The sequence below is a fragment of the Erythrolamprus reginae genome, unplaced genomic scaffold, assembly GCF_031021105.1.
Source record: "Erythrolamprus reginae isolate rEryReg1 unplaced genomic scaffold, rEryReg1.hap1 H_26, whole genome shotgun sequence".
Taxonomy (NCBI): Eukaryota; Metazoa; Chordata; class Lepidosauria; order Squamata; family Dipsadidae; genus Erythrolamprus; species Erythrolamprus reginae.
Window position 1 is genome coordinate 508,510 of NW_027248480.1, and position 17,686 is coordinate 526,195.

Sequence of the window (17,686 nt, forward strand, 5' to 3'; positions counted from 1 at the left end):
ATGATGGATGGATGGAAGGAAGGAAGGAAGGAATGCCTGGATGGATAGATAGATGGAAGGAAGGATGGTTGGAATGACAAGGAAGGAAGGCTGGATGATTGGATGGATGGATGGAAAGGAGGAAGAAAGGAAGGAAGGATGAAAGAAAAGGAAGGAAGGAAGGAAGGGTGGATGGAGAAACAAAACATTTTGTCTTGACAATCATTGAACAACAATTCCTACCATCCTTGCAAACATGAGGATGATGAAAGTTACAACCACACCATGCCATGATGACAAGATTTAAAAAAAAGAGAAGTACCATGGAATGACATTCAAAGGGGAGAAAAAACAAGAAGGTTGAGTAAAAAAATTCAGATCTTTAAGAACCAAAACAGTGAGAAGCAAATCTGGTTCAGATGTGGGAACTATTCATATTCTCCTCATCTTTTGGGCCTTTCCCCCCTTCCAAATAATCATCACCATGTCTCCTGCTGCGTCTCCAAAACCCAACCTTGTCCACAAGTCTGGATTCCCACCCATCCCACATCCCACTTCTAAGGGGCAGCTCCAACGAGGGTCCCACCATTTCTTCACGAACGTCTGACCTTGGCTTTCGCGAGCTGCTCCATGTTGGAAGCCATGTCGTCCACCTCTAGCTTCAGCTCGCTCTTCTCCTTCTCCAGCTTCTGCTTGACCCGCTGCAGGTTGTCGATCTGCTCGCCCAGCTCGGCCACCGAATCCGCGTGCTTCTTGCGCAGGGTGGCCGCCGTGGCCTCGTGCTGCAGCGTGGCCTCTTCCAGGTCGCGGCGCATCTTCTGGAACTCGGCCTCCCGCTTCTTGTTCATCTCGATCTGCACCGAGGTGGCCCCGCCGGCCTCCTCCAGGCGCTCGCTGATCTCCTCCAGTTCTCGCGAAAGCTCAGACCGCTGTTTTTCTACCTTGGCGCGGGCCGTGCGCTCCGCCTCTAATTCTTCCTCCAGTTCCTCAATCCGTGCCTGGGTCAGGGAGAAGGAGGACATTAATAGGTCAAAAAGTGGATTTTAATTTAAATTAATTTAAATTTGGACTAAAAATTAATCTGACATCTCCAGAGGACGGCAGTTAATCCAAGGCCAGTACTCATAGGCAACGAATAGGCTAGCAAGGTGGCCACCTTATTGACATTTTTCTTGGATGGGTGGCCATTTGGATTGACTTTTGCAGGCCAGGTGGCCATTTTACAACCAGTGCTCTCCCGCGTCAATCCCAAATTCCTAAGTTTCCAGAGAAAGACGTCGAAAATGCCTTTAAAAAAATGTCCTGGAGAACCAATAATTTAGGTAGAACCCAACTAGATTAGAAGTTCTCAACTACTTCAGCCTACGAGAACCTTATGATTTTGATATTATGGCCACTGATTGGTGGAAACAAAAAATGGTACCAATGAGAATCCTGGTACTTATGGACACCATGTTAGATATTCTAAACCAGAGATGTCAAACTCAAGGGCTCGATGGGCCAGATGCGGCCCACAATGTAGTTAGATATGGCATACAAGGCCAACCTGGTCTACTCAATGCAAAGAGGAAAGATAGGGCCAAGTTAGCTTTGGCCCAATCTACCCAATGTGAAGAGGAAAGATGCCAGAATTTGGGGAGTGGCGTCAAACTGGCCACGCCCACCCGGCAGGCTGTTCCATTCTCCCGAGGTCAACCTCAGTCCTGACGTGGCCCTCAATGAAAACTGAATTTGACACCCCTATTCTAGACCTTTCCAAAAATGCTGTTTACTAGTTTTGATCTAGATTTTTTTTAAGAGAAACCACACCGATGTAGACTTAGACTTTGTTACCTGTAACTCTTTGAGTTTCTTCTGTAACTGGGCAGCCAAGGATTGCTCATCTTCAATTCTAGCATTCAAGGCATTCAGTTCAAAATCTTTCCTGTGAATCAGGAAGGAAGAAACCAGGTCAGATCCGTCGGTAAAGAGACGGACAACATCTTACACGTCCTTAACTAGGTATTGTGACCTGCCATCAACTAGTGAACCCAGTAGCAGATTCAGACAGTGAGGAAGTTGGGAGGAATATGGGCCAGTTCTGGAGTAGTACTCTGCGTTGAAGGCAGAGATGGGGCCAGGGCTGTCTGACAGTGATCAGCTGCCTCCAGAGTCAGACATCAGTGAGGCAGACAAATGGCTGGAGCCTGCTCCCAGTTTACGTATATGTAGAATTGCCAGATGAAGGGAACAGCTGAGGAACATGGGTCGATTTGGGAGTAAGGCCTCAAGGTGATTGGCCCCTCCCAGAGGAACTAAAAGGGGAAAAATGGGGAGGGGAGTTTGCAGGAGACAATTAGCTCGCTTAATTAGCTCATTCCTGCCTTCCTGCCAAGTATGGTGGCCCGTCTGAAAGATATCCTTGGAACAAACTTCCAGCAGACATGGTTGGTAAATCCACAGTAACTGAATGTAAACATGCCTGGGATAAACATAGATCCATCCTAAGATAAAATACAGGAAATAGCATAAGGGCAGACTAGGTAGACCATGAGGTCTTTTTCTGCCGTCAATCTTCTATGTTTCTATGTTTCTATATTCGGCCTGGCCACTCTCCAAGTCTAATAAAGGTAATTGTGAACTATCTTGAAAGACTTTGGGAGAGGAAAGACTTGGTTGGAAAGAAATTCGAAGGGCGAGAGGCCTACTTTTTCAGCTTTTCGTCAAGTTGTTGCTTGTCGTTCTCCAAATCCATGATGCTTTCTTGGGCCAGTTTCAAATCTCCTTCCAGCTTCCTCTTGGCCCGCTCAAGGTCCATGCGGATCTTCTTCTCCTGTTCCAAGGAGCCTTCCAGCTGTCAGGCCAAGAAAAAACAATAAATCAGCTAGGTCAATCCTGTAGGAATTGGATTGGAAGGTCTTTGAGGTCCCTTCCGGCACCCTGGTTCTATGTTCTAGCACTATGATGGCGAACCTATGGCACACGTGCCAGCTGATTTTGGATCCTGGGGAATGGCATTTCGTCCTCCGGAGGGGTTGTTTTGCACTCTGGGGCTTCAGGGAAGATTCCCTGAAGCCCCAGAGTGCAAAAAAATGCCCAACAGGCAAAGCAGAAGTTCAGAAAAACAGACTTCCGATTTCCCTGTTGTGTTGTTTTTTGCACTCCAGAGACTCCAGCTTCCGGAAACCCTGGAGTGCAAAAAACAGCACAACAGGCAAACCAGAGGTTTGGAAAATGGACTTCCGATTTCCCTGTTGTGCTGTTTTTTGCACTCCGGAGACTTCAGCTTCCTGAAGCCATGGAATGCAAAAAAATGCCCAACAGGCAAACCAGAAGTTTGGAAAATGGACTTCTGTTTTATCCATTGTGCTGTTTTTCGCACTCTGCAGGCTTCATGCATGGTAATGGCAGAATTGTGCGCGTGCGCAGCACCGAGGGGTGTGTATGAGGGAGGGAGGGAATGGGTGTGGGCACATGTGCGCATACTAACACACACACACACATACCCTTTTGACAGGAGACAAAAAAGGTTTTCCATCACTATTCTAGCATCTTTTCACCAGGATGTTTTCTCTAGGAAAACATGGGAGCAGGAAAAATTTATGGCACCCGCAAAGTTAGTGTACTTACATCATCCACCTGTTGTTCCAGTTTGACCTTGGCTTTGGTCAGCGTGTTGACCTTGTCTTCTTCCGCTTGAAGGTCATCCAGAGCTTGCTGGTGGGCCTCTTGGAGAGCTTTCTTTTCTTTGGTTAGCTTGACGATGATTTCATCCAAACCAGCCATTTCTTCGGTCAGGTTCTTCACCTGTGGTCATATCACAATACAGAAAAATCACAACACAGGAACATCGTACATGTACACGAAACAAAAAAAATACGCTACCAGAGCGGTTGCACACAAATTGCACAATCTGGCACCCGCTACTGGTGCGCAGTCCGTGGGAGCAACTCACTACTGTTCCCCGCGCCTCCATGTTCAACATTTCCACGTACAGTGGCCCCAACCAATGTTCCCGATATCTCCTTGGCTACCTAACAGACTTTGGATTCCATGCCACGTCAAATCCATGCTTACCTTGTTCTCAGTGGCGTGTTTCTCCTTCTCCACTTTGGCCAAGGTCAACTCCAAGTCATCAATATCCTTCTTGAGCTCTGAACATTCGTCTTCCAACTTCCGCTTTTTGGCGGTCAGTTCAGCATTCATCTCCTCTTCGTCTTCAAGCCGTTCGGTCATCTCTTTCACTTTGGCCTCCAGCTGGATCTTGTTTTTGATCAGCTGGTCACAGCGTTCCTCAGCATCATTCAGATTGTCTTGCTCCTAAAGGGGGAAAAAAGAGAGATGAGGAATAAACTGTTAAACTAAAACAGAGGTTGGCAACCTTAAACACTCAGAGAGCCATTTGGACCTATTTGCCCACAGAAAGGAAAACAACGGGAGCCACAAAATTCTTCCTGTGCATATTTCCTGAGCAGCCATAAAACTAACTGAATTAAAGATTCTGTTTTTTTCTGAAACTTTTCTTGGATTTATCCAGGGTTGACCTATCGGAGGCCGAAAAGCTTAACAAATTGCGTGTCGATAGGTGTTGCACATGGGCAGTTGTGACACATATTTTGAGCGACAGGGAGCCGCAGCAGAGGGATGAAAAAGCCACATGTGGCTCCATTGTTCTTGACTTAACATTGTCCTCCTCAAATAGTGGGGCTTGTCCATCCAGGAAGCGATGCCAGGGGACACATGCAGGGGTGGGCAGCAAATAGGATGGAGTGGAACACAGTTCCACTGGTGGAAATGAAGATGCATGCGCAGCTCCAGCTGATCAGTGGCTGTCACTTCCTGGATTACTGGCCTCTGCTCAGCTCTCCTTTTTTTCCCTGCTGCTGCTGCGTCTACACTCCTTGCTTTTTTCCTCTTTCCTCCTTCCTGGCCTCGGACGAGCTTCCCTCTCTCCTTCCCGGCTCCCCTCCAGCCTCACGTGGCCACCTCCCACCTGAGGTGCAAGCAGAAGGTATGGGTGGAAACGGCGCTGGCCGCTTTCACCTAGCTACCCAGCCTAAGTTGGGGGGGTGACCCAGGAAAGAGAGCGCGGGAAACACTAAACAAATTGTTACCCCAGCGAGCGACACTGGTAAGGTAAATCGAGGACTTAATAGTTCACTTGAATGACGATGGTTCAAACCAGTCTCACCTGGTCACATGGCCGCCAAGCCACACATGACCATTAAGCCACACCCACAAAATAAGCCACACCCACAGTGTGGCAGTAAAAAATTTGGCTGCCCATTACTGGACACGTGTGTCCATGAAAAACATGCGTGGTCCCTCTCGATCGATTCCCCTGGATGGGGAGTGTTTTCCAAGTTGCACGCTGCTCCAAAGCCCGGAAGAGAAAGTGGCCAGGCATGGCGGGGTGGCTGCGTGGGTTTCTGGGTTTTTTGGCGGGTGCCGTAGTAGCCATGAACAGTGTGGTGAACCTGCTGCTGGACAAGGAACAGCATCCCCTGCAGCTGGGCGAAAGCTTCAAACAGCATCCTAAATCTTCCTTCCATACCATTCGCTTTAAGTGTCCGGCAGAAGCGGTACTCATGGGCTAGGCTGGCGACCCCAAAACATCAGTTTGATTAAGCTGGCCTGGCCCCACATAAAAAGAGGACCCTAACCATGGTAGCCTGTTCCTGCCTAACCAGACGAAGAACAACGGCTGGAAGCTGACCAAGGAGAGATTCAACCTGGAAATAAGGAAGAACATCCTGACCGTCAGAACGATCAACCAGTGGAACAACCTACCAGTGGACGTTGTGAACTCCAATACTCTGGACATTTTAAAGAGGAAATTGGACTGCCATTTGGCTAGGATGCTATAGGGTTCCTGCTTAGGCAGGGGGTTGGACTTGATGACCCGCATGGTCCCTTCCAACTCTAACAATAAATAAAAATAAATAAATAAAATAAAAATAAAATAAAAACTGAAAACAGGCTCCCCTCAATTCAGTGTGACTTACTCCCAGGTAAGAGGGTAGAGCAGCCTTCTCCACCAATAGCTGGCTTACAGCTTATAATAAGTAAAATAATAAATATTAACACTAAAATTCCATTGGGGCCTACTTTGGAGAGTTGGGTATGTGTAAAATGTTTACTTCTACCCAGGGGCGGGGGGGCGGGGAGGGGCTAGCAAAAATAATTGAGAAACACTGACTTAACACGACCACCTAGTCGCAAGGAGGACTCTCCGCAGCTTACCGTCTGAACTTGCAATTGTAGGTCGTTCTTCTCCTGCACTAAGGAGACCATCTTCTCCTCTAGCTCCTTCCGACGGGCTTCCGACTTCTCCAAGGCCTCTTTCAACTTGGCCAACTCGTCCTTCATGGCCACCAACTCTTTCTCCGTCTCGGCGCTCTTCAACAGCGGCTTGATCTTGAAGAACAACTTCATCCAGGGCCAGTTCTTCACCACCATGAAAGCCCGGATGTTGTACTGGATCACCAGCAGGGATTCCCTGCAAAAGAAGGGGAAGAGAGGATCATCAGGCCAAAGGATCTCGGTTTCATTAGGCTTTCCCATGCGCTGATGATGTTACCCAATGAAACAAACCAAGCTTGGACAACCCCAAGAACCTAATCATTCAAGCTGAGCTACAGACATTCTCAAGTCTGAGAACTCCATTCCATAAACATCACAGAAGTCTGATCTGGGTGGACAAGGAGCAACCATAAAATCTGTCTGCTACCGATTCTGTGAGTCCGCACCCATGTGGCGCTAAAAAATTGAACAGTTAAAAGCCCTCCAAGTCTGCAAAGGTAAATAGAACACTGAAGATTAGCTAGAAAGCCAATGATTCTAGCTAATATAAACTACATGTCACAGCTGATCGTCGGAAATACCGATTCGCCCAGATCGGAAGCATTTTTTTTTACTACTAGTTCGGGTGAACCGGTCTGAACTAGTAACATTTCACTCCTGAGAAGAAGCTATTTCATACTTTTAAATCTGGAGGCATCTCTTTCTTCCTATCAATCTGGAAGCTACTTCAAAATAAGGAATATCTTCCTTATTCTTGTGTTCCCCAAATTACCATATTTTTCAGAGTATAAGATGCACCTATTTACCCCCTCCAAAAGAGGGTGAAAACTTGGGTTATACACTGAATGTTGTTGTTGTTGTGGTTGTTATAATTATTAATAATTGTTATAATAATAATAATAATAATTATTATTATTATTATTATTATTATTATTATTATTATTATTATTTTATTAGATTTGTATGCTGCCCCTCTCCGAAGACTCGGAGGGGCTCACAACAAGAATACAAAATACAAATCAATTCAATTCAATTTATTAGATTTGTATGCCGCCCCTCTCCAAAGGCAATGATTAAAACAGGAAAACAGTTAAAAACCCTTGATTTAAAAACACTCATACAACCCACACAAACCATACATAAAACGGAGCAGCCGAGGGGAATCAATTTCCCCATGCCTGGTGGCAAAGGTGGGTTTTCAGGAGTTTGTGAAAGGCAAGGAGGGTGGGGGCAGTCCTAATCTCCAGGGGGAGTTGATTCCAGAGGGTCAGGGCTACCACAGGGAAGGCTCTTCCCCTGGGTCCCGCCAGACGACATTGTTTTGTTGACGGGACCTGGAGAAGGCCAACTCTGTGGGACCTAACTGGTTGCTAGGATTCGTGAGGCAGAAGGTGGTCCCGAAGGTATTCTGGTCTGATGCCATGAAGGGCTTTATAGGTCATAACCAACACTTTGAATTGTAACCGGAAACTGATCAGCAACCAATGCAGACTGCGGAGTGTTGGTGTAACATGGGCATATCTGGGGAAGCCCATGATTGCTCTCACAGCTGCATTCTGTATGATCTGAAGTTTCTGAACGCTCTTCAAAGGTAGCCCCATGTAGAGAGCATATGTAGCCCCATGTAGAGAGTGTATGTAAAATGTAGCCTCACCACCCAGCCACCCCGTCCCTTTGGCCTCTACCTCCCAGCAATTTACCATCTTGCAGCAAAGAGCGCAGAGCCTGTTAAGCCAAGCAACTGATTAGCAGCTTTCCGAGGCAAGCCATGCACTAAAATGAAAGTGAAACTAAACTGCAACTTTAGCTGCAAGGAGGCAAATTGGGAGGGAGAGAGAGAGAAGCAGAGGCAGAATTTTATTTTCTTGTGCTAATTGGTTGCTGAATTTAAATGCAAGGAGGTAAATCAAAATCTATAAATGCCTATTCAAATTATTAGAACTTATTTTTTAAAGACTGCTTTATTAATGTTCTAGAGAAATGAACAAACTGAAGAAGCTTTTTAAAATAAATGCTTGATTTGAAGAGGCCCAGTACTTTTGTACTGTATTTCCTTTTAAATAGCAGAGAATAATGTACACTTCCTGAAAGCCACACCAATTTTAACAGCATCTGTACAAGTATAGTCTGAAATGTAACAGTGTCCTGTTTAGTATTAAGATAAGGCAGCTGAGCTAAACCCTGACTTAGTCATGTTTGGAGTAGATCTATTTAAATAACTGGGAGGAGTTAGTGTGACTACATTTAAGAAAACCTTCCGGCTTTAATATACTTGCCATCATGTATATTTCTCCAATTCTTTGCTATTTATATGGGTCAGTCACACAGGCACAGAAATACACATCAAACAGTGTAGACCATCTGTGCTGCTGGATGGATGCTGAGAGGGAAATTGCTGGGAGGTAGAGGCAGATTTTCCCTCTTAGTTTTCCTCCCCCAAAACTATGGTGTGTCTTATACTCTGAAAAATAAAGTATTGGGAAGGGAAAAAGAAGTTGGTGGACCAAACACATTAGAGAAACACCTTTCAGCTGTGGCGATGGGGACGTTTGCCCAGGTTCGCCTGGTGCACCAGTTGCGGCCCTATCTGGACCGGGAGTCACTGCTCACAGTCACTCAGGGCCTCATCACCTCGAGGCTCAACTACTGTAACGCTCTCTACATGGGGCTACCTTTGAAAAGTGTTCGGAAACTTCAGATCGTGCAGAATGCAGCTGCGAGAGCAATCATGGGCTTCCCCAAATATGCCCATGTTACATCAACACTCCGCAGTCTGCATTGGTTGCCGATCAGTTTCCGGTCACAATTCAAAGTGTTGGTTATGACCTATAAAGCCCTTCATGGCATCGGACCAGAATATCTCCAGGACTGCCTTCTGCCGCACGAATCCCAGCGACCGGTTTAGGTCCCACAGAGTTGGCCTTCTCCGGGTCCCGTTGACTAAGTAATGTCATTTGGCGGGACCCAGGAGAAGAGCCTTCTCTGTGGCGGCCCCGACCCTCTGGAACCAGCTCCCCCCAGATATCAGAGTTATCCCCATCCTCCTTGTCTTTCGCAAGCTCCTTAAAACCGACCTCTGTCGTCAGGCATGGGGGAATTGAAACTTCCCTTCCCCCTAGGCTTATAGAATTTATACATGGTATGTTTGTATGTATGAGCGGTTCTTTAAATTGGGTTTTTTAGATTGTTTTTAATATTAGATTTGTTTACATTGTCTTTTTATATTGTTGTTAGCCGCCCCGAGTCTTCGGAGAGGGGCGGCATACAAATCTAATAAATACAAATACAAATACAAACCCTCCCATCGTCCATTCCCATTCTCCAAATCAGGACAAGGCCACCAGAATCAGGAATCCAGCCCACAACATCAGACGTGGGTTTATGTTTGAACCGAGATGAGCGACACAGGAACAATCGCAAGAAGGTCTTTGCAGAGGACCCACCACCAAAAAGGACTTCCGGATGAGGAAAGAACATATACCCAGGAAAGAGCCACCAATGGACTTACTTCCGTTCCATGATCTTCCTGAATTCTATCCTGGCCAACACACCGCGGGATTGGGCTTGGATGCGAGTGATGATCAGGGAGAGACGCTCGTCTCTCATTTCCTCCAGAAGTCCCAGGAGACCAGCCTTGAAGAACACCTGGAGGGGAGCAGAGTAGAACACAGAACAAGGGGGTCAAACTCGATTTCACTGTGGGCCACTTTTAATTTAATTTAATTTAATTTAATTTAATTTAATTTAATTTAATTTAATTTAATTTAATTTAATTTAATTTAATTTAATTTAATTTAATTTAATTTAATTTAATTTAATTTAATTTAATTTAATTTAATTTAATTTAATTTAATTTAATTTAATTTAATTTAATTTAATTTAATTTAATTTAATTTAATTTAATTTATTTAATTTAATTATTTTATTTTATTTTTTTATTTTTTTATCTTATTTTATGTTATTTTATTCATTTATTTATTCATTTATTTATTCATTCGTTCGTTCGTTCGTTTATTTATTTATTTATTTATTTATTTATTTATTAGATTTGTATGCCGCCCCTCTCTGTAGACTCGGGGCGGCTCACAACACAATAAAACAGTTCATGACAAATCTAATAATTTACAATTTAAAATATTTTTAAAACCCCATTATTAAAAAGACATACATACAAGCATACCATACATAAATTATATAGGCCCGGGGGAGATACCTCAGTTCCCCCGTGCCTGATGACAAAGGTGGGTTTTAAGAAGTTTACGAAAGGCAGGGAGGGTGGGGGCAATTCTAATCTCTGGGGGGAGCTGGTTCCAGAGAGTCGGGGCCGCCACAGAGAAGGCTCTTCCCCTGGGGCCCGCCAACCGACATTGTTTAGTCGACGGGACCTGGAGAAGGCCCACTCTGTGGGACCTAACTGGTCGCTGGGATTCGTGCGGCAGAAGGCGGTCCCGGAGATATTCTGGTCCGGTGCCATGAAGGGCTTTGTAGGTCATAACCAACACTTTGAATTGTGACCGGAAATTGATCGGCAACCAATGCAGACTGCGGAGTGTTGGAGTAACATGGGCATATTTGGGGAAGCCCATGATTGCTCTCGCAGCTGCATTCTGCACGATCTGAAGTTTCCGAACACTTTTTCAAAGGTAGCCCCATGTAGAGAGCTTATGTCTTCAGGTGCTTTGGGAAACAGACGGACTCCTTCTCTTCTGTGGCAGCCAGGAGTGGGTTCTAACTTACCTCGCTGCCACTCCACTTCTTCCAGTGCTGTGTTGCTGCGTCTCATGAGCGCAAGCTTCCTTCACGCATGCGCACATGCGCACGTGCAGTGCCAATTTTTTTAAAAAAAAATTAAAAAGCCAAAAAACAAGATGATAACACATGCGCAGTGCCGAAAACTCAGCTTCTGCACATGCTCAGATGAGGGGGGGGGGGAAATAAAAAGAAATAAATTTAAAAGAGATAATGGCACCCATGGACCAGCACCAACTGAACCTGGCTCCATGACGTCATCATGCTATCACCAGCAGTTTGTTTTTGTTTGTTTGTTTGTTCGTTCGTTCGTTCGTTCATTCGTTCGTTCGTTCATTCATTCATTTATTTATTGGATTTGTATGCCGCCCCTTTCCGTAGACTCGGGGCGGCTAACAACAGTAATAAAACAGCATATGACAATCCAATATTAAAACAGTTAAAATCCCTTATTATAAAACCAAACATATATACAGACATACCATGCATAGAATTGTAAAGGCCTAGAGGGAAAGAGTGTCTCAGTTCCCCCATGCCTGGCGGCAGAGGTGGGTTTTAAGAAGCTTACGAAAGGCAAGGAGGGTGGGGGCAATTCTAATCTCTGGGGGGAGTTGGTTCCAGAGGGCCGGGGCCGCCACAGAGAAGGCTCTTCCCCTGGGTCCCGCCAAGTGACATTGTTTAGTTGACGGGACCCGGAGAAGACCCACTCTGTGGGACCTAACCGGTCGCTGGGATTCGTTCAGCAGAAGGCGGTCCCTGAGTTCTGCCTGTCCAGGTCAAGTACTAGAAATAATGACTCAATTCACGCCGAGAATCAAAAGCTAGCATAGCACAGCAAAGTATATTTTTGCAAACACAGTTCTGTAGTACAAAAAGTTAAGTCATTGGAATGTGAAACTGGCTGCACTCTCTCATTAGCGATAGATAATGGGAAATCTGGAACACTAGCCAAAGGCTATAAATCTCCTGGCTGATGTTACTTCTTTGACAAATGTACTCACGGCAGTCCAAAGACGTTTTTCAGCTCAAAACAAAAGCCGGAATCAAGGATCCAGAGGAATAGGAAAGTCTTTTAGCTCCCAAGCTCTGTCTTCCATTACGAACATTGTCTTTCCATGCTCCCTCTTCCCATGAGTTGTCTTATATACTGCCAGGGTGGCCAAATGTCCCATAGAGATATTCAATGCCTAGACCCTTGTCTATAGAGATATTCATGTCTAGCTCACATTCTTCTGACTCTTGCATCTAATATAGGGTCCCAACATCCCCATTGTCCTCTGACTCAAACACTACCATAGCCAAGGGTTCTACAGTCTCTGGTGGTACCCCAGGTTCTACCTCCCCTTCACTCTCAGACTCAGGCCTAGGATACCCAGATGGACCCAGCTCATTTGCCTCAAAATCTGTGACCAGCTGAGGAAGATGTGGACAACACTCACAACACTACCTAGGATCAAACTCAAAGCCTCCTGATTGTGAGGCGAGAGCTCTGCCACTAGGCCACCACACCACTTCTCCAATTCCTCCAACTGTTCTTTGTATATTTTAGCCTCCAGACCCTCAACCGTATTTGTTGCTCTTCTCAGCACTCTTCTTAAGATGGCCATCGTCGTCTCCTAGAGCCCCTTGAATGAAGCCCATCATCCTTTTCCAAGCTGTGGAGTCTTTCAATTGTCCACTCACCTTGGTGTGTCCAAATTTGTACTGGCTGTGGTCGATGTCCAGGGAGCCCAAAAGTTTCTCTGCCCCCTTCCGGCTGTCGATGAACTGGCCCTCAGGAATGGACGCCGGGTTCAGGATACGGTACCTCAAAAGGAAAAACAATTCGTAAGTCCCTCTCCTTATCCACTGTACAACGGGGAGAGTCCTCACCTTACGACCATTCGGTTTGTGACCGTTCGACATTACAGCAGGCCTGAAAAAATGGACTTGCGACCGTTTTTCATGCTTACGACCGTCGCAGAAGCCCCATGGCCACGTGATCAAACTTTGACAGTCATGTGATCACCACTCGTGGCCTTCCCCGTAGGCTTCCAACAAGCAAAGCCAAAGGGGAACAATCTGATTCGCTTAACAACGGTGGAGGAAAAGATTGCAAAATGAAGCAAAACTCACTTAACAACCGCTTTGCTTAGCAATGGAAATCCTGGGCTCGGTTTTGGTTGTATATTGAGGACTACATGTAGACGCATTCAAGATTTTATTTAAATCTGAAAGCTTAAGTCTTTTAAGGAATTGGCAAACCAAAAGACTGAATTTTTTCATTGAGAAAACTTTTTTTTTTTTTTTTTGGAAATAATCACTCCTGCCAACGTAAATAAGAAATCTGGCGCTTTTCACTTTTACCTAGTACAGCTAGTCCTCGACTTACTTTTTTTTTTCAAATATTTTTATTAATTTTCTTAAAATAACAGACAGACTTACAAACATTCAACACAAAATGTAGGGATGTATCATCCCCGCTTTTCTCAAAAGTGTAAATGCAGATACAGAAAAAGGAATACATGATTAAATGCATAATTCAATACTACTAATACAAAAAAAATCTAATAAAAAAGATTGATATCATAAGAAAAGAAAAATAGTTCTAACTAGTATAAAGTCATACAATCTTGTCAATTCTAGTCTATATATATAAACTAAATCTAATTTTAATCTCAATAAAACAAAAAAAAGAGGGTTTAAACCAAAATATCTATTCTTATTATTATAATGTGTATGAATGGATAGATAAGAAAAAATAAATAAAAATAGAAGACTAATAATAAGTCCTCGACTTACAATGGTTCATTTAGCGACCATTCAAAGTTACAAAGGCACTGAAAAATATGCGACTTAGGTCTGTTTTTCACAATTTCGACCATTGCGGCCTCGCGATGCTCAGGTTATCAAAATTCAGATTCGCTTAACAATGGTGTTCCTAATTTAACAACGGTGGGGATTCGCTTAACAACTGTGGCAAGGAATGTTGTAAAATGGGGCAAAATTAACATCGCAAACATCTCACTTAGCAACAATTTATGACTCAGATGAGGTCGTAAGTCAAGGACTACCTGCAGCAATTTCTATAACAATGTCTAATTGGTAAACCCCCAAATCAAAGTTTCATTTTTTCCCCACCTTGAGCATAAAGTCCAGAAACGGTTTCCAAGTAGAAAATAAAGTCATTGTGGTTTTTTCCCCCCTTTGATTTATTTTTGGGTGACTTTTCCAAGGGTCTTAAAAAGCCCCTCCCCAAATTCCTGAAATGTAGGCTTACCTTTGTCGGAAATCCCCATAGAGGATCCGGTTAGGGAATCCTTTCCGGCAGATACGGATTCCTTCCAACACTCCATTACAACGCAGTTGGTGCATGACCAAAGGATTGTCTATCATCCCTGTGGAAGATGGAGGAAAAAGCCGGTAAGTGCAAAAGTAAGAAGCCAGTCCTCATTGAGGAAGTAACAGAAACCAATGAGGTGACCTTTTTTAACAGGATGAGATGCATTAATGCTTACCAGTTTGGTATAACCAGATATACACTATAGAAACATAGAAGATTGACGGCATAAAAAGACCTCCTGTTCCATCTCGTCTACCCTTATACTATTTCCTATATTTTATCTTAGGATGGATCTATGTTTATCCCAGGCATGTTTAAATTCAGTGACTGTGGATTTATCTACCACGTCTGCTGGAAGTTTGTTCCAAGGATCTACTTACTCTTTCAGTAAAATAATATTTTCTCATGTTACTTCTGATCTTTCCCCCAACTAACCTCAGATTGTGGCCCCTGGTTCTTGTGTTCACTTTCCTATTAAAAACACTTCCCTCCTGGACCTTATTTAACCCTTTGACATATTTAAATGTTTCAATCCTGTCCCCCTTTTCCTTCTGTCCTCCAGACTATACAGATGGAGTTCATGAAGTCTTTCCTGATACGTTTTATGCTTAAGACCTTCCACCATTTTTTGTAGCCCGTCTTTGGATGCGTTCAATTTTATCCATCTCTTTTTGTAGGTGAGGTCTCCAGAGTATTCCAAATGGGGTCTCGCCAGTGCTCTATACAGCGGGATCACAATCTCCCTCTTCCTGCTTGTTATGCCTCTAGCTATACTAAATCTGGCATATGCATAATTCTGTATTTATCTGTATTCATTTATTTGTTCCATCGTATTATTTGTTCCATCATATTATGTAGCATATATTGGAGGTGGTGACCCTTTGAGAGCTGAATGCAATGATCTTTCCCTTTAATGTATGCCGATTACTGTACATTCCTCTACACCAGTGTTTCCCAACCTTGGCAACTTGAAGATATCTGGACTTCAACTCCCAGAATTCCCCAGCCAGCATTTGCTGGCTGGGGAATTCTGGGAGTTGAAGTCCAAATATCTTCAAGTTGCCAAGGTTGGGAAACACTGCTCTAGACTACTCTACACTATCAGTGGTGGGCAGCAGCCGGTGCGCCCAGGTGCGCGGCTCCGTTAGAAAATTCCAAGATGCGTGCACAGCTGTGTACCTCCAATGCACCCCCAAGTGAGATTTGGTAGTTATCCTTCTTGCTGATCCACACATGCAAACACACACACACATTATCCTAAATACACTGTACTGTACGTCCGATATGTAAGACAAAGACACCTTATTATCTGTGCATTTTCTCACTTAACAAGATACATTTTGGGGCTCGACTCTGCTCCTAAGTGGAAGGCTCCATGTATTGACCGTGTCTCGTTTTATATTGATGTTATTGTGAGCTTCCCGCCAGAGTCGCTAGATGAAAATGGGCCGGTTTGCAATGGAGATGTAATAAATAAATTGGGGTGGGGGGGAGTTTCCAGGGTGGGACGTGGGGGTGTGGTCTCACCTGGGGTTTTGGTCTCGTTGGGGATAATGCAACGGACGAAATGGGGATGGGTGGAGCGCAGGTTGGTCATCAGTTTGTTGAGGTTCTCCTGTGGGGTAGAAAAAGGAAATATGGGAGTTTTACGTTGGGAGGGAAAGGAGGGTAAAATGGGTTGGTGGGGGAAACTGAGGAAGGGGTGGGGGAAGGGAAGACATGCAAAAATGGACGGATGGTATACAGAGGTAGGCAGGGGAGAACTTCGGTCAGACAAGAAAGAAAGGAGATAAACAGGATGGATGGATGGAAAGAACAAAAGAAGAGTTAGCATGTCTCGGTGCAGCCCTGTGCGAAACCTTCGACAAACGCTCAGCAGAGTTGTTGCAGTGGTGTAGATAGGTGGGCTAAAGACACAGACTTAGTATTAACAATATTATTATTATTATTAACAAATATATACAAATATTAGCAATAGATTACAAACCGCACACAGCTAGAATACTACAGACTCACAATGAAAGATATATCAAAGATAACTCCCCCCACAGTGAATGGTGCTGGCGCCCTCTTGTGGCCAAACCAGTCAAAGTTCTTAAAGACACATTACATCTTTACATTTATAGACTACCATTGGTAGTTTACTATATGGCAACCCCAAAGTAGATAAGGATAATAATAATAATAATAATAATAATAATAATAATAATAATAATAATAATAATAATAATAATAATAATATGATGATGATTATGTCAGTACAACACAGCAAACGAGATCACTATGCTGGATTTCGTATTTCATCCCCAGTCGGGCGCTTCCCAAGCACCTAGGACTGCGTGATGTAGGGGTGAATTATGTTTGCCGATCCCAGTAAAGCGGCCTTTTGCAATTGACAGATGGAGATTTTGTCAATTCCAATGGTTTTCAAATGTCCGCTGAGATCCTTTGGCACTGCGCCCAGCGTGCCAAGTACCACTGGGACCACTTTCACTGGCTTATGCCAGAGTCATTGCAGCTCGATTTTTAGATCTTCATGTTTCCCTAATTTCTCTAGCTGCTTCTCCTCAATTCTGCTGTCTCCTGGGATTGCGATGTCAATGATCCATACTTTCTTTTTCTCCATGATCACAATGTCTGGTGTGTTATGCTTCATTATTATTATTATTATTATTATTATTATTATTATTATTATTATTATCATCATAATTATCATAATTATTATTATTTATTAGATTTGTATGCCGCACCTCTCCGCAGACTCAGGGCAGTATTAACAAGAAGGAAAGAAGAGGAAGGGAGGGGAAGGGAGGGGAAGGGAGGGGAAGGGAGGGGAAGGGAGGGGAAGGGAGGGGAAGGAAGGGCCCCCTCCCACCAACTTCTCCTTACCCTGTGCAAAGCTGACACCGTCTGGAAAGAAGACCCCTTCTTCTTATGCGTCCCCTTCCCCTTGCTCTCCAGGGCTGCAGAGGAGAGCAAAGAAGAACCAAAGGTGTAAAAGCAATTCTACGTCCAGCAGATTCCGGTTCTATGTCAGGACTACAATTCCCATCGTCTCCCAGCTGGCTCAAAAAAGCCGGCCGGCTGAGGAGGATGCAGGGTGGAATTCGACACATCTGATGGGAGCTTCATCCCTGGAGGCTTTCGAGAAAAGACTGGACTGCCATCTGTCAGAAATAGTACAGGGCAGTGATGGTGAAGCTTTTGTCCCTCCAGTGCCAAAAGAGCATGCATGAGCGCTATCACGCATGCGCGAGTGCCCACACCCATAATTCAATTCCTGGGGAGGGCGAAAACTGCTCCCCTCGCCCCCCGGAGGCCCAAAACTGCCTGTTTCCCAACTTCTGGATGGAC

General features: G+C 44.5%; 1 protein-coding gene across 1 annotated transcript in view; it reads right to left on the reverse strand.

The window, feature by feature from the left end:
- The window catches only part of LOC139155509 (myosin-7-like), a gene marked incomplete at its 5' end in the record, with an annotated part of 49,066 nt that overhangs the window by 13,616 nt on the left and 17,764 nt on the right, over positions 1-17,686 (reverse strand). Inside the window, 11 exons of the mRNA XM_070730663.1 lie at positions 588-977; positions 1,813-1,903; positions 2,667-2,812; positions 3,589-3,765; positions 4,036-4,278; positions 6,202-6,457; positions 9,770-9,906; positions 12,694-12,817; positions 14,270-14,387; positions 15,860-15,947; positions 17,222-17,295. Coding sequence (XP_070586764.1) covers positions 588-977; positions 1,813-1,903; positions 2,667-2,812; positions 3,589-3,765; positions 4,036-4,278; positions 6,202-6,457; positions 9,770-9,906; positions 12,694-12,817; positions 14,270-14,387; positions 15,860-15,947; positions 17,222-17,295 — 1,844 coding nt within the window. The remainder of the gene's footprint in view (positions 1-587; positions 978-1,812; positions 1,904-2,666; positions 2,813-3,588; positions 3,766-4,035; positions 4,279-6,201; positions 6,458-9,769; positions 9,907-12,693; positions 12,818-14,269; positions 14,388-15,859; positions 15,948-17,221; positions 17,296-17,686) is intronic.